Source organism: Alligator sinensis, unplaced genomic scaffold, assembly GCF_000455745.1.
Source record: "Alligator sinensis unplaced genomic scaffold, ASM45574v1 scaffold268_1, whole genome shotgun sequence".
NCBI lineage: Eukaryota > Metazoa > Chordata > Crocodylia > Alligatoridae > Alligator > Alligator sinensis.
This window is the reverse complement of record NW_005841853.1, coordinates 2,948,129-2,964,044: the sequence shown is the minus strand read 5'-3', so window position 1 is coordinate 2,964,044 and position 15,916 is coordinate 2,948,129. Positions and strand designations below refer to the sequence as shown.

Below are 15,916 nucleotides of genomic sequence, written 5' to 3'. Positions count from 1 at the left end.
CCCATCACGGAAAAGATGCATGTCTTGTCTGCACCTGCATGGCTCTTTCGGGGATGGTATTCCTCCATGAACAGCCTCTGGGCTAGCAGGAGAATGGAGAGGCTCTTCTTCTTCAGCTCTGGGGCACGCAGGTGGACACACACATGTTTTGAGGCCCTGTGACTGATAAATCATCAATTAGTGAGATATGATTAAAGTAGAAGATTGGAGTGATGTGTGTGTGTGTACACCAAGCATGCATGTTCTGCTAAAACCTGTCATTGAGATATAGGCAACAGCAATAAAGTGGGGAAACCTTTTTAAATCCCTGATGGGTTTAATGCCTAGTAGTTCTGGTTAAGAAATTATTTAAATAGAAACTAAGTTATTTTGTATGTATAATAAATATTCTTGCATATAGAATCATAGAATAGTAGGGCTGGAAGGGACCTTCAGAGGTCATCTAGTCCAACCCCCAGCCTAAGGCAGGATTATCCCTATCCAAATCATCCTGTACAACCCATAGTCTAAACTGTACATAAAACTATTGTCAATCTGGACACAACACAGACCTAACACCTTAACCTGCTACAGGTAAAGCTGGGGAGAACCACAGCAGCCCATGTCCTGCTTCTGTGAAACGTTGTCAATAGATGCTCAAGAGATTCCAGGTAGAGGGCCGTGCCCCCTGCCACAGAGGAAGGCAAACCCCCCCACAGTCCACACCAATCTGATCATGGGGTAAAACTCCTTCCTGACCCCAAACACGGTGATTGGTCTGAAGCTGAGCGCAGGGGCAAGACCCTCTAGCCGGGAACCTCTGGCTTTGGTCCCAGCAGAAGCATTGGCAAACCCCAGCCCAAGTCCCCAGGAGGGTTATTTCTCCTTTGCTGTACTAGACACTTACTGGCATCTTTTATTCTCAGCTCCTACAGACATGTGGGGAGCCTGCTCGAATGCGCTGGAAATCCAGTGCATCAGAGCAGACTTGATTAATGAAGTTTGCTGGAGCACGAAAACTGATGCACTCCGGTAGGCTTCTGCATCATGTCTATCAGTGTCCCCGTGTGTCCCCGCACTGAAAAAATGGTGGCGGGGCACTTTGAAATAAAACACATTCAATGAGCTTTAGTTCAAAGCGCCCTACTGCCATTTTTTCAGCACAGGGATGCTGATACACGTGACACGCAGTTGCTTTTAATTCACATGGCTCGCTAATTCAAGTGCCCAGCACCGTGTCCCACAGCACATGTAAAAATACCCCAAGATTTTCCTTAGCATGGCTCAGACTTAATTCTGAGATGTCTTTCTTTTTTAGTCTTGGGAGGATAAAACTGCTGCTTCAGCAGAGAATTATCCTGAAATGGTGGGAAAGGGAGAATGTAAAAGCTATGCACATTCGCAGTATTTGCATTATATTAGCACATACATATGTATTCTTAGCTCAGTACCTTTCCTGCATGTTACATGCACTGCTGCCTGCTCTTTGGTGTACACAGTACATCTGTGCACTGTTCCATACAAGCATTTCAGGGCCATGGGCATGCTGCACTTGTACCCAATAATGTCAGCACAGGCCTCTGCAGCAGATGTGATCCACAATGTCTCTTGGCCCCAGTATGCACTTTGCATTTGTTCCTCAGCTAGACATGCTCTGCACTAGGGTGCATTTCCCTTTTGAAGAATGAGGTTATACCCTGCTGCAGCTATAACTCACTCCAGATGCCTCTGAACCTGTCCCCAGGCTGGCTGACACCTTGGAGGAATGGCATGGGTGCACAGACAAGTGAAAAGGGGAAGGGGTTTGCTGTGTGTCACTGTTCTGATGTCACCACCTATATGCATGATGTTATTCCACAATAAATGCAAGTTCAGCCATGGTACCTCAGCCCTTTTTCATTGGTGGGTAGGTTGCTCTGGATAAGCTTTCATACACCACGGGGTAAGAGTGCACATGAGCAATTAACTACAGCGCAGCTCACCAGTAGCATCCCCAGGGATGGGCAAGCAGGGCACCTCACCCAGGCACCAACTGAGAGGAGACACAAGACTGGCAGCACTGGCGCTGCCCAGGGTACAAAAGCTGCTTGTTATACCTCGCAGCTCACCTGCAGCAAAACCAGACCTTTGTTCCCTTGCAGTTATTTCTTCATGTGCCTACATCAGACATCAGACATCATATCCTAAGGGACAGCTTTTAGGAACCTAAAGATACAGAAAGGAACATAAGAGGTTTTCAGTAGTGTTTAGGTGTCTAAATCCCATCGGTTCCAATGGGAGTTAGGTGCTTTTGAAAACTTGCCCAGGCCCCTATCTACATCTTTAGGTGCCCTTTGAAAACCTGACTTTCACCCACTGTCTTTAATGGTCTTCTACACTGCCAGAGTGAAGTAAAGGGGTATTTATGTAACGCAAACCCACATCTCATAATACCTACCCACTGGCGGATTGTGGTTTGGAGATCCTTCGGGTATTGTCGCATTAGTCTCTTTCAAAACTGGTTATTGCCTTATTTGCCATCCGACAGATTTATCTGGAGTATGTTTTCTCTTTGATCTCTCATATTTTTAATTCTTCAAGGTCTGGCCAGCGCCTGACAGAGAATTAGTTAAACACCAGGGGCATTTACAAAGGGAAGAACTCAGCCTATCCAATGCCTAGCTGCTATCAGGGGCATGATAGGGTGAAGACACGGTATTTGCCCAACCATCACCCCTGCCCCCACTGCTGTTCCTTGCATCACAGGGCAAATATTGACCCAGGGTCTAAACAAAGTCAGCATTTCAAAATTTTGTTGAAAATACTACATAACCTCCCATCATTTCCTAGAACTTGGCTCAGTGTAGGAGAGCTCCTCTATCCAGTGCCTATGCCAGCTGCTCTCAGGAGGCAAGGAGAGAGAAAATGAAGCCTTTGTTTTGCTTCCTGCTTTTATTCTTGATTTCTGAAATGCACAGCTTTGATCTCATCATCGAGGGGATCCCAGATGTAAGTATTTAAACAGAGGGCCCCTTCTTCTGACACTCACAAAATGTAACATCCACGCTCCTGTTGCCTTCAGCGAGCCCACCACTGGGTCTATCGAGGACTTCTCTTAATGGTTTTGCCTACTCTGCATTCTCCTTTAAGTTTCTTTTACCCTCCGCCAAAATTATGCCTTGTTGTGTTTCACGTACTACCTTGTCTGCTTTCTTAGTACTGCTCTTTGATATGGTTTTATTAAACTAGGGGCAGATATTGGCATGACTCTGGATTACTCAGCCCCAATCCGGCTTCAGTGAGGCTGTGCGTGGGCTCAGTACAGATCTCCTAGTAGAGATGGGGCACCGTAGACTGCAGTTAATTTAGGAGAGGGACCATTGGCACGTCTACTCAGCATAATGCAGCACTGTGTAGAGGTACTTAAGTGAGATTGGTACCCAGGGAAGCACAGTGTGTTAGTCCGGGTGTAACATGGCTTTATTGCTTCAGGTACCCAAGCTAGCTAGCTTGGATATCTCTGAAAAGAACTGCATTATCCCATAAAGATATAACCTTGTTTTGCTTTCATCTCAGAATACCATCTGCTTGTTACAGTTCTGATCCAAACTCTATTAATAGTGCATATTTCAAACATCGGCAATTAGCAGACAGGGGTGGTATGAAGTTCAATGAGACCTAACTTCCTTCTCATATAATAATCATGGTAATGAGTTAGAAGGAGATACTTGCTCTTTGTTTCTTGGTATGAGGTCTTTAATGACTCAAAGAGCTTCTCTCAATTTTGCAGTGTCTGGGACAAAATAATTGGTCTGACCCCTGGCCTGCACACCAAAGAGTGATCAGTTTAAGTAAAATCTTGAACTAAATAAGGTATTAAACTAAATAAGGTGCTGGATAGAGTTGGTAGGGGAGACAGTTTCAGTCATGTGGAATGATGTGGCTCTTTGAGAGACCATTTCTTCAGAGGGCAGTGAATCAAGGAATCAAACTTTCACCCAGTTCCCCACTTGTATCCAGGAGTAAGTTCACCCTAGCACAAAACTAGAGTAATACAGTAAAAAGTGGGCACATCTACACATGCCGATTTAAAGCACATTAGCCATTTTCAGGCACATTAAGGGGGTGTGTCTACACATGCGTGCCCTTAATGCTCTTTAAAAATGGTGATTTGAGGCTATTAACGCCTAAATTCAATACCTGCAAAAAAGTATGTATCAGATTTAGGTATGAATAGCTAAAGCGCCTTAATGCACATGTAGATGCGCTAAAGTGCATTAACGCTGTGTATGTCAACTGACTTGGGACTAACCTTAATCCCAAATTGGTCTGCACATCGCATTAATGTGCATGTAGATGTGCACCTAAATTAGGCAAATATGCATCAAGTTTAGGTAAATGTAAAAGCACATGTAGGCACGCCCAATGAGATTACATCAAAATAATGACTGAAAGGAGATATAATTGTTCCCTTTGAATAAATCAGGGAAGTAAGGTCAAGAAAGGAAGCAAGCTATTTAAACTAAAGGACTATCTTGATCCATGTACAAATAGCTATCTTATATTTTCTCACATACAGCATATACCTTTTTCCTAAAAACCAGCTGTTGGAAATTGAAATGCACATAATATGTGAGAAATATGGTAATAGCAGGTTCTGCCACTTACCAGCTGAAACCAAAAGTAAAATCTTTGGTGATCTGCAGGGACCAGAGCAATGAGAGGTCTCAATACCCTAGGTGCTGATACTCAGTTGCTTACTAATAGGAAAGATATTTTTTTAATTCATTCTTCCGTTCAAGAACAAGGTGCTCCTATATTCCAAAGCATATTGTATATGAGAAAATACAGTAAATACATCTGCCATGACTAAACTCAAAAAGCATTTGATTCTGGAAGAGCCTGCTAAAGGGGAGGAGTGGGGCAAACACCCAAATAATTTTAGGATTTGGCTCAATATGTTTATGAATGGGGTGATATGACATGTGATAGCAGAGGATGGGATGTGATGACCCAAGAAGTCCTTTCTCAGTCCAACATGAAAGCTAAAGAAGTGGCTCAATTATGCTCTTCTGCATAGCATCCATGCTGTTATCTTCAGTGCATTACTACTTCTGAAATAGAAATCTCTGATCTTGAAATCTCCCCTAATGTGAATATTAAAACCATTTCCCTGAGTCTCATTTTGTCTCCTGCAGGATCTGAAGAATTTACTTGACCTGGAGGTCGATGGATTCCTTTCAAAGCTGATGGCAGGAAGTGGCAGGTACCAGGTACAATAACCATAAAATCTTTAAAAAGCCTAAGGAGGGAAGGTGGCAGTACACTACAAATAACAGAGTAATGACACATATGTGGTTAACCTCATGCATGGGGAAAGTGCCATTGACTTCAACAGAGTCTGCTCGTGTGAATCTGGTCACAGACTTGGAGCCAAACTGTCAATGGGGAAGACACTAGTGATGGACTAAGGAGCCTACCAGTCCTACTGTTAGGCCCCTGGTTCATATTTACCTTAGGTAAAGCTTGGTTTTACCTATGAAATTAGCTGGTGCTGGTAGAGTTGGTAGAGCAATTAGCTCAGTAGAGCTGGTCAAAGTTTGTTAAAATGTTGTACATATTGTGCAGATCATTTCAATCTGTCATTTATTAAAACAGACCAATTTTAAAGTGTTTTCTCTGAGATATTGAACTGAAATGTTTCTTGTGATTGACAAAATGGTAATTCAAAAAAAAATAGTTTTTTAATTTCAAAATATTTTTAATTAACCTTTTCTCTTTGGAAATCAAAAATGAGGCTTTGATCTTGTAAGCACTTACAGACATGGTTAACATCATGCATGCATGCAAAAATGTCTCTGAGTAAAATTGAATCACCTGTGGCGTGGAAAGTTAACTTACACGGGCTTGATTATCATTTCCCTGGAGGCTCTTTTATGATGATCAGGATTCAGAAGAAAGCTTTATATTGGGTATAAATATAATTTGCTCACACTTTTAAGTTCCTTTTCCACTGTCAGAGTGACAAAAAGGGACTTTAGTGCAAAGGAAAATCAGGTCAATGCATATTTGCAGATTTAGAGCCTATATGACTTAGGCCTGGTCTAGACCCTATATCAGTATAACTGGTGATTGGGGTAATTTTTTCCCAATACGGTTATAGTAATATAGCCGATAGCATGAATATAGTCATGCAAGGGTCTTGTACCAGTGTATGTTATTTGTCTGCAATCAGAATGACCATTCTCTTTAACCCTTGGGATAACAGATGAGCTGAGGTGGACAGTAGACAACCAGTCTGCAATGATGACACCAGTAGGCCATGCAGTTGCATCTCCATTCACAGCTCCTCACTTCTCCTCTGCATCTCACATATTAAGACAGCGGAAAACAAAGGTTTTGAAAATGTAGAATTGGCATCCTTTGTAACATGTCAGGAACCGTGATCTCCATTGAAACCCAGGCAAATGCCACAAAAAGCTTTCTAACAAAGTTTGTCCCACTCTAAATTGGTCACAGTTCACTGGTATCTCCACTTACCCAGCTGCCCAAGTGAGTGATAAACAGAAAAGCATGCTTGCAAAGTGACATTCATTTATAGTCAGATTCTTTATTTCAGGAGTGGCAAATCTGGGTTACTGGCTACTGATCTTTGATGTCTTGTGAGATACCATATGAAACCAAAATTTTCCAGAGTGACTACTGATTTTCATGTCTCCATTTCTTGGGTACCCAGCTTAAAGACAATTAAAAGAGGTCTGTGTTTCAGAGAGCTGGTACTCAGAGCTATCTATGAATGAGGTTTCCTCTTAAGGTCTGTTAAGGTAAACAGCCAGAAATTCAGGGTCTCAATCTCAGTAATCACTATGAAAAATCTTGGCTATGAGTTTTTTGTTTGACCTAGGAATTTTTCATAGACATTCATAGACATTCGGGCTGGAAGGGACCCTGGAGGATCATCGAGTCCAGCCCCCAACTTAAATCCATCTTTCCCTCCATACCCTTGCTATAACTGATGGGAACTTTGTAGTGGTTGTTGCCTTTGTACAACTTTGTTGGCCAGCTATTGCCTCATACAACCATAACTGGAAGTGATTTGGATTTGAGCCACACGACCAAAGTTTGTTGAGTTTGGTTCACGATGCCACAGCACCACCATGGAAGAGATGAAAAACAAAACACGAATCTAGTGAAGAGCAACACTTGAATCCAGCCTCTGAAGAGGTTCAAAATACAAACGAAGAGCCACATTTTGAACATGGTCTCTACTTTATCAATGGCATAAATCCAAAACTTCAGATCTACTCACCACCAAGCTTAGAGACATCTGAAATCCAGATCAGGATGTTTCAGCTGGGGGCCATCTCTAGCTACTTCCAGCATTTCCCAATAAAAACTTAGGTCATATTTACTCACAGTCAGAAAGTAAGTTTCTCTACCTATAATCCTTTAAAATATCTGAATAAGTGGAACATCATCTATTCTACCCAGATTTATATCTGTTGCATAGATTCGTCTGGCTACTCAAGCACCAGTTAACTCAGCACAAATTGAATAACTTGAACCTGTATCAAACGTCACAAAAAACCCAAACCATTTTGAGATTCTTTGATATTTTCTGCCTTCTCCCTCATCTTGAGCCCCTGTCATATATTTGAGGTTTATATTTGGGACAGCTAAGCGTCATGATCAGATTAGCCACAAGATGTCACTGCTGCTTGACAGAAATTCCAATTCCTGCTATTTTCGTGTGGCAGTAAAAAAAATAGCTTGTTAGTGACAATTATTTCAAGTCTGTAAGTGAAAAATGTTGATAAAAACCATGCAAAATTTTAAAAATACATCATTTTGGTTGAAATTTTCCACCGAGTTTCACATTTTCTTAGAAACATGAAAATAAATATAATTGCCAGAAAACGTCAAGATTTGTGTTCTTCTCCCAAAAAAGGCTTCTTTGGGGAGAAAGTACATCGCTTTTTAGCTAGAGCGTGTGATGAAATAATTCAGAGTTTTCCTAGGGAAGCAGATGCCTCTCACAAAACAAGCAAATGGGCAAAAAAAGTAACATTTTGCCAAATGCTCAATTTTCCCTCAGAAATCATTCCAATGGAAACATTGTCTTCAGCCCAGGTTTTGGTTTTAAAAACACCTAAGTCCCAGAGGCAGACTTTCAACCACGTCTGATTGGCGTCACGCTCCTAAATCACACGGAGGCTTTTGAAAATACCATATTTAAATATAAGAAAGAAGTCAAATGGGACCCTGAAAACTAAAATGAAGCGACTTAACTTGATTCTGAGTATTTTGTGAAAGTTTCATAGTTTCATAGTTGGTAGGGTCGGAAGGGACCTGAGCAGATCATCTAGTCCGACCCCCTGCCATGGCAGGAAAGAGCTCTGGGGTCAAACGACCCTGGCCAGATGTTCGTCCAGCCTCCTTATAAAGACCTCCAGGGTAGGAGCCAGCACCACTTCTTTCAGTGTATCTATGCAATGGGCAACGGACTCATTTTTCAATGGTTAATTTATCTTTATTACAGTCTGAATTTTCAGGCGTGCTGAAGTCTCACCCTTCATTTCTTTTTTTTCTTTGTCAGAGAAGCACATCGGACGAGCACTCTGGAGAGTCGGTGAGTTTTCATTTCTGTGGAAAAAATAAAAGGACAACATGATTTTCCAGTTAATCATTCCCTGGAAATCAGTCCCTCTGTTTGTTCTGCTCTTTGGTTGTATCACTGATCGGGTATTCACCTGTTGTCTCTGAACAGTTGACTGCTTACATAATGCTCCTCCACAGGGATTCATACCACCTACCATGGTTGTCTAGATTGTACTGATGAAGGAATAAGCAATAATAATAATAGCAATGTGCCCCTCTTCTCCTTCAAAGGCAAATGTTTTACACCCATCAGATCCAACCAGGCTGTTCTCCTATTTCCAGTCCTACATCTCAACCACCTGCCAAGTTCAATCTAGTCTGTGCCATGCCTCCCCCAGCTCTTGTTTCAGGTTCATCTTCAAAAGCAAAAGGCTTGTCAATCCTCATCCTCCCTTACAGGATGTGTTAATGAAATAAATAAAAGGCTTGCCTATGCTTGAACGGTAGCGGCTTACATTAAAGGAGTGATTCTCGAGCAATCAATAACACTCATGCAGAAGGCTGTCGAAATATTCTTTGTTACCTTTTGACCAGGCTTATTTGTGTGTGTTGAGTAACAGGATTAACATACAGTTAACTATTGCTCAGAAATGAAAATAGTGCCCATGCATGTGTTGGCAAAGACAAAGCCATATAGGAAATGAGGTGGGAACTTTGCCAACCACCAAAAAACATGGTGGTCTTCCTCCTAGGCCAAGAAATTTGTTTAGGAAGCAACAGGCTGTAGGTTACTTGGCTCTAACCACTGTCATGAAACTTTTCCACCTGCATCAGTCTGGTGCAGGGGCGGGCAATAATTTTGGGCAGAGGGCTGCTTACTGAGTTTTGGCAAGCCATCGAGGGCCACATGACAGGCAGCCCAGGGCAGATTAATATTAATTTACTAAATTTTTTAGGGGCCCTGCGTGCCGGATAGAATAGCCTGGTGGGCCGCATCCAGCCCCCGGGCCGCATTTTGCCCACACCTGGTCTAGTGTCTTGCATTACTCCTTTCTCAGCCAAACTTCTCTCAAATACCCGAGATGTGCAAGACTTTTCTGTCCTGTCTGGGTGCCTTTTTGTGAGGAAATGTTGCTGAATACAAGCACTATGGTCAGCAGAGGATGGATTTGGTGCCTAAGTTATTCTATGAACATATGTCCCAACCTTGGAAAATGCTTTGTTCCATGGCAGACGGACGACAGTGACAAGATAGGTATTTACAGCTACAAAGTCCAGTCCACGATCACATCGCGTCTGGCCAGCACAATGATCCAGAGCAAGGTGGTGAATAATGCTAAGCATCCCCAGCACCTGGTGTTTGAGGTGCAGATCCCCAAAGGAGCCTTTATTGACAACTTTACTATGTAAGTAGCAGCAGTCGTGGCCGTTGTACCGGGGGGGTGTCAATGAATGAATAAAAACATGGTGGGAGGGAAAACATCCCTAAATCTTTATCTTATGTAAAATGCTATTTATTGGTTAACCTTTAGTCTCTCTTATTTATGAAAAAAGACTCCACCGAATCATAAGTAGGTTTCATTTGACTTTTTTCATTAGACTAAAGGACCCCCCTCTTTCCTGTCACAATGGCCTCTATTAGGATCTACCTGTGCTTCTTTTTCTCAGGGATGTCAATGGAATAACATTTACCAGCTCCATTAAAGAAAAATCTGAAGCCAGGAGAATGTATGCTCAAGCCAGAGCCAAAGGCAAAGCTGCTGGAATAGTGAGGTGAAAAGCTTTCTCCTCTTTATTAGCATTTCATCTGGTTAAAATCTCACTTTATTCTTCCCTGATTGAGAGATTATTTCCTTTCCTGACAGCGATGTGTGACCCTAACATAATACATGTGTAATGGCTCTAATCTGGGAAATCACTTAGACACGTGCTTAATTTTAAGCCTATGAACAGCCTGCTGAATACTGTGCTAAAGTGCTTTGCTGGAGTGCAGGCTATGCATTACATAGTTGTATATACGTTTATTATCAGCAGCTTGTACGCTGCAAATATGGGGGGAAATTCATCACTGTGCAGCTGGCCAGCCTGATGTCTCTGTACCATTTAGGTCCTATTTGAAGAGTTTACCTGGGAGATAAGTGGTGCACAGCACTTGTGCTGGCTTGAGAGGTTGCTCAAGTTCAGTGGCAGCATCACAACTAGGATCCAGGAGGCCTGGTTCAGGTTTCTGGACAACAGGACCATCAACATGTTTTTCCTTTTCAAGGCAGAGAAACTGGTCGCCTGCAAATGCAAGATAGGGGCTGACACTGCACTAGCCAAATCTCGATCCTGGGGTGGGTTTGAAATGGCTTGGAGTTTTGGATGGGAGGAATTCAGTTCCAGGTTTTGATTATAGGATGATACATGGTGTGGACTGGGGCTCTTTGCAAACTTCAGATCTACCTCTCTGAGTCTTGACTCAAAACACGGCAAAAAAAGGGCTGCTTGAAAACTGCATGGGAGCATGTCAGTTGAGATGACATTTGGTTTAGGAAAAGCAACTGAAGCAAAGCATTTTAAGAAAGCTGAAACACCCCTCCTGGGAGTGGAACATTTGGGACGATTTTTGGTTTGTTGGTTTTGAAATGACTTGTTTGTTTCTGCATTTATTTTTATATTACATGGCATGCTACGGTCAAAATCAGAAAAGTGGTTTTTTGATTGGCCTGAAATTTTTTTTTTTTAAATTATACTGTATGGGAAATTAAGTGTGCATACATACACATATATACATATACATACATACATATATGTGTATGTGTATATATACACACCCACACATATATACACAATACACACACACACATATGTATATTCTTTCTGGATTGAAATAAAAAAGACAATTTCAGAAAGTTATATAGTCTGGAGGAAAAAAGAATTCTGACTCTAATCAACTTTGCTGTTTGTGTCCCTGGTTTTGCCACACAAAACCAATGATAGCAAGAAAGCCATGGCCAGATCACTCAAATCACTCTAGACATACTCTGTTCATGTATAGTCCTTCTAAAGTACTTGACTTTCCTGGGGAAAGGCTACTTGGCTAAATGGACTGTTAATCTAAAACAGTTTGGCCCTCCTTGGGCACGTCTACATGTGCATATTAATGTGACGCAATAAACTCCGGCACAGTTTGGGCCAGAGTTTATTGTTGCTAAGTGTTGCATCTACACGTGTGCCTGGGACCGCAGCACGTTGAGCCAGGTCACAGCATCTCTGGCTGGCAGGGGACCCCAGGGCTCAGCCTGCTAGCCCAGGTCTGCTCTTGCCCAGCTCAATGTGCTGTGGAGGAACTGGCTGGGACACAAGGGTCCTTCAGTGCAGAGCTAGCTGGTGGGCAGCCCCCACATTGTAGCACCCTTGTGCCTCACCTAGCCACCTCGGCGTCTACATGTGTGCTGCTGCAGAGTAAAAAACCCTGCAGCAGGCTAGTACTTGTAAATATAAGTACTACCCTGCTGCAGAGTTTCTTTGTTTCCGGTGGCCTAAGAGTGCTGCACATGTAGGTGCTGAGATGTTTATGGCGGAGCTAGTTAGGCAACTCCACAGTAAATGTCTCGTGTAGATGTGCCCCTTATGTTCTTATATTCATGTTCCTCTGGAGCAGTAGTTCTCAGCCAGGATGCTGCAGCACCTTGGAGAGACCCTTTCACAGGTGCTGTGATCGCAGCCATGTAAAAGTATCCCATATGCCTGGTGGAGAACCGGACTGGGCATATATGCTCTCCTGCCCTGTTAGGGGTCTCTGATAAGCCTAAAGCAGAGAGGAGAGCCGGCTTCTGATGCAGCCCTTCCCAATCTGCTTTCCCCTCCACCCTCATCAGCAAAAAGTACACTTAACTCATTTTTCCACTGTCAATTTGACAGTGTTACTTAGTTAATATACAGGAGGCCAAGTTTAAGGCCAGCTCCTGCAGTAGGTATATATTTTAAGCCACCTTGGATTTGGCTGAGCTGGGCTTTTAGTAGAAAGCAAGTGTTTTAAGTTGTACTGGTCATCATGAGTTTCTTGTATGTAGGGGCTTGCTGCACAGCGATACCATTTTATGTTCTGAAAATCTTTCAGGAGCAATGCCCTGGACATGGAAAACTTCAGAACAGAAGTGAATGTGCCAGGAGGAACAAAAGTCCAGTTTGAAATTCATTATCAAGAAATGATTCGGAGGAGATTGTCATCTTATGAGCACACTATCTCTCTGAGGCCCGGGCGACTGGCAAAGCACCTTGAGGTAGAGCAGACGGCTAAAGGGTTGTGTGTTTGCTACTCAGAGGATGGCAAGTAGCTGGCAGTTGTTTGAATTTCTCAGAAAAGATGAGCGCTCATGACCAGGGATCCTGGTTTTCTCTGATTTAAAAACATCCCCAATTTTCAGTTAAAAAAAACCCAAAGTAACCCCAGATCCACATCTCCCAAGATTAGAATGAAACACCACTTTATATATATACATCTATATAGTAGTGGTGCTTCTTTGAAATCACAGAAAATGTGGATTTGGGGTTACTGTTTTTTAACTGAAATTTGGGGGTTTTTTTAAAGCAGAGAAAACCAGGATCCCTGCTCACCGTTCCTACAGTGTGCACTACTGAACAGTTATACATGGCTCATCACTCCTTACTTATATGAATCATGCAAGCAAATGGGGATGTCTTATATGAGGAAGACAAACAGGAGTTCCCTTTTATTTTGAATGCTACCCCCAACTACAGAGAGCAGTGTCCTGCAGGCACAACCAATATTTTGCACTATACATCTTTCCCCTAAGGTCACTGGGTTGTGACTCAGGCCTTAAACTGCAGTGTAGGAGATCCTTTTGACTGAAGACCTAAATTGCTCCTGAATCCAGTCTCCAGACTCCTTGCCTGATTTCCTACCCAGTAGGAAAACCAGAAAGGGCTTAGCCCCAATCTTGGGACAAGAAGGGAAAACAATTTCTGTCCTAGTCTCTGCACACACTCCAGAGGTGGGAAAAGCAGCCCATTCTCCCCACTAAATGCTTGACACCATGAGCTTGCCAATGAGTCTTCTCCCTGACAGTGGGACAAGAAGGGGCAGTGACCCAGGGTCTCCTCTGGTAGCTTGGGTCCAGAGGTTAAAGTGAGGAAGGGTACGTAGAAGGAAGGACAGAAGTGGACCAATTTCTTCTCCTCCAGTAAAAGTAGGATAAGGCCTCCCATTCAACTTCCTAGTTAGAGGTGGGGGAGAGGGCACTATTTACTAAAACTGTGTTGTCTTGTTCTGTTTTAATCACTGTTTGAACCCCGCTCGGGGTAAGACTGGGTCCATTCCTAAGGCAACATTCACACGGGTCAGGATCTGCCTTGAACACAATCAGTGGAGGGGGTTCATGAGGCATGGGTGAGGGTATAATTCAGCTCCACTCTCACTGTCCTCCCCTTTTGCCTTTAGGTAGACATCCGGATTATCGAGCCTCAAGGACTTCGTTATGTGCATACTCCTAACACACTGGGAGATCACTTTGATGGAATCACTACCTTGTCAAAGGGAGAGAAAAAGGTAATGGTCAAAGCAGGCGTTGATCTCAGGGAACATTTTCTCACATGGGGTATATGATTCTCTCAGTAATTGCTGGGACCATGAAAAAACAATTTAGTGCTCACCACAAAGAACGGACCGCTAAAGGGGAGATCTGCCTTGCAAAATGCAGACCATTGATGCTACCACTCTACCTTTAAATAGGGTTTGGGCCCTGAAAAGGAGGAAGTGTCAAACACTCTATGAAGTCCAAGAGGCAATGTTATTACGGTTCCTGATTTCATGAGGGTCAAGTGCAGCTAAAAATACAGTTAAGAACTGAATTATCTGCATATTCAGCAAAAGACTCCAGATTTAGCATACAGCGGTGCAAATGCACACTGAATAATGTGCAAATGTACATACAAATATGTTGGTGAAATTCAGTCCACAGCTGGATTCAATCATTTTAACTCTTTTCTGTTCATATCAACTTCTATCCAAAAGAACAGGAGTACAGGCTTAATAGTAATTATAGTTGTACTATTACTGCTAAGAATTTGGTTGTTCCAATAATGGGCCAATGTTAGATGTTGTGCAAACACAGGACAGAGGTGGCACTTGTTCCTAAGAGCTTACCATCTTAATACTGGCAGGCACAAACACAAGTACTGAAAATGTATTATTGACTGTATGATAGCCCTTATTTTCTTTTTTAATGAATGCAGCCAAGAAAAAAAACAAAACAATACCATGGGTGCATCTAGATAAGATGAGCCCAGCGCAGCCCTCCAGTCTGCAACCCTCCCAGGGGGCGTGTAGCAGCAAAAGCTGCACCCCCCCATCCCGTGCCCCCCTGTCCCGCACCCTGCACCCACTCACAGTTCCCACCACTTTGCTGCCTGCTGCAGCCTTGGGAGCTGCCAATGGGCTGTGCCGCACCCCTCCCCCACCCCTTCCCTAATCCCAGCCTCACTCCCTCCCTGCCTCAATGCCATGGGGACGTATCCCTGTTTTTTACATTATAAAGTGAGTTTGCTTTATGTGAATTCAATTTATGCGCCAGTCTACAGGAATGCATGTACCACGTAAGTCGAGGGAAACCTGTATCTAGCTTCTTTAAATGATCCCACATTCATCCAAGGTATGGTTTTGCAGTGGAGTCACATTTTTCATTTCTCATTTCAAGGCCCACATATCCTTCAAACCAACACTGGCCCAACAGCGAAAATGCCCCACTTGCTCCTCCACGGCAGTAGATGGGAATTTTGTGGTGCAGTATGATGTGAATAGAGAAAAGGCAGCTGGGGAACTGGAAGTAAGTTCATTCTGTTCATACATGCTCCTGTTTGACCAGCAATAGAAACCTAAGACTCGCCATGGCAGAGGAGAAGACTCTAGGACCTCTCTCTGGTACTTTTTGCTTTCCACGAGGGGGGAACGAAGCACTAGCAGAACATGACCAACAGATGAGAACTAAAGGACAATGAAAGGGCAAGGGGGGTTGTAGGCAAACAGAACAGAGGGCATGCCTACATGTGCAGTTAATGCTCAGAAAGCTTACTGCACAGTGGCCATATCTACATGAGGTGCTGAGTGCACAGTAGCCCGATACTACTGCGCAGTAGTGTCTTGTGGCAAAAACTGTAATGCAATGCTACTGCACAGTAGTAGTTGGCAACTGCACAGTAGTGTCACAAAAAGGCATTCACTGGCAATACTGCGCAGTACCTTGGGTTACTGTGCATTTGTTTAGCACTTGTTTATACACAAGTACTATAAACAAGTGTACTACACTTGTAGTACTACACTTAAAACAAGTACTAAACAAATGCACAGTAACCCAAG

At 43.1% G+C, this 15,916-nt stretch overlaps 1 protein-coding gene across 1 annotated transcript in view; it reads left to right on the top strand.

Moving 5' to 3' along the window:
- Positions 1-2,836: 2,836 nt before the first annotated feature.
- The window catches only part of ITIH2 (inter-alpha-trypsin inhibitor heavy chain 2), a 39,585-nt gene continuing 26,505 nt past the window's right edge, over positions 2,837-15,916 (top strand). Inside the window, exons 1-8 of the mRNA XM_006016319.3 lie at positions 2,837-2,967; positions 5,157-5,231; positions 8,555-8,587; positions 9,790-9,962; positions 10,225-10,329; positions 12,662-12,824; positions 14,003-14,110; positions 15,258-15,386. Of these exons, the coding sequence (XP_006016381.1) occupies positions 2,884-2,967; positions 5,157-5,231; positions 8,555-8,587; positions 9,790-9,962; positions 10,225-10,329; positions 12,662-12,824; positions 14,003-14,110; positions 15,258-15,386 (870 nt within the window). The 5' untranslated portion in view covers positions 2,837-2,883. The remainder of the gene's footprint in view (positions 2,968-5,156; positions 5,232-8,554; positions 8,588-9,789; positions 9,963-10,224; positions 10,330-12,661; positions 12,825-14,002; positions 14,111-15,257; positions 15,387-15,916) is intronic.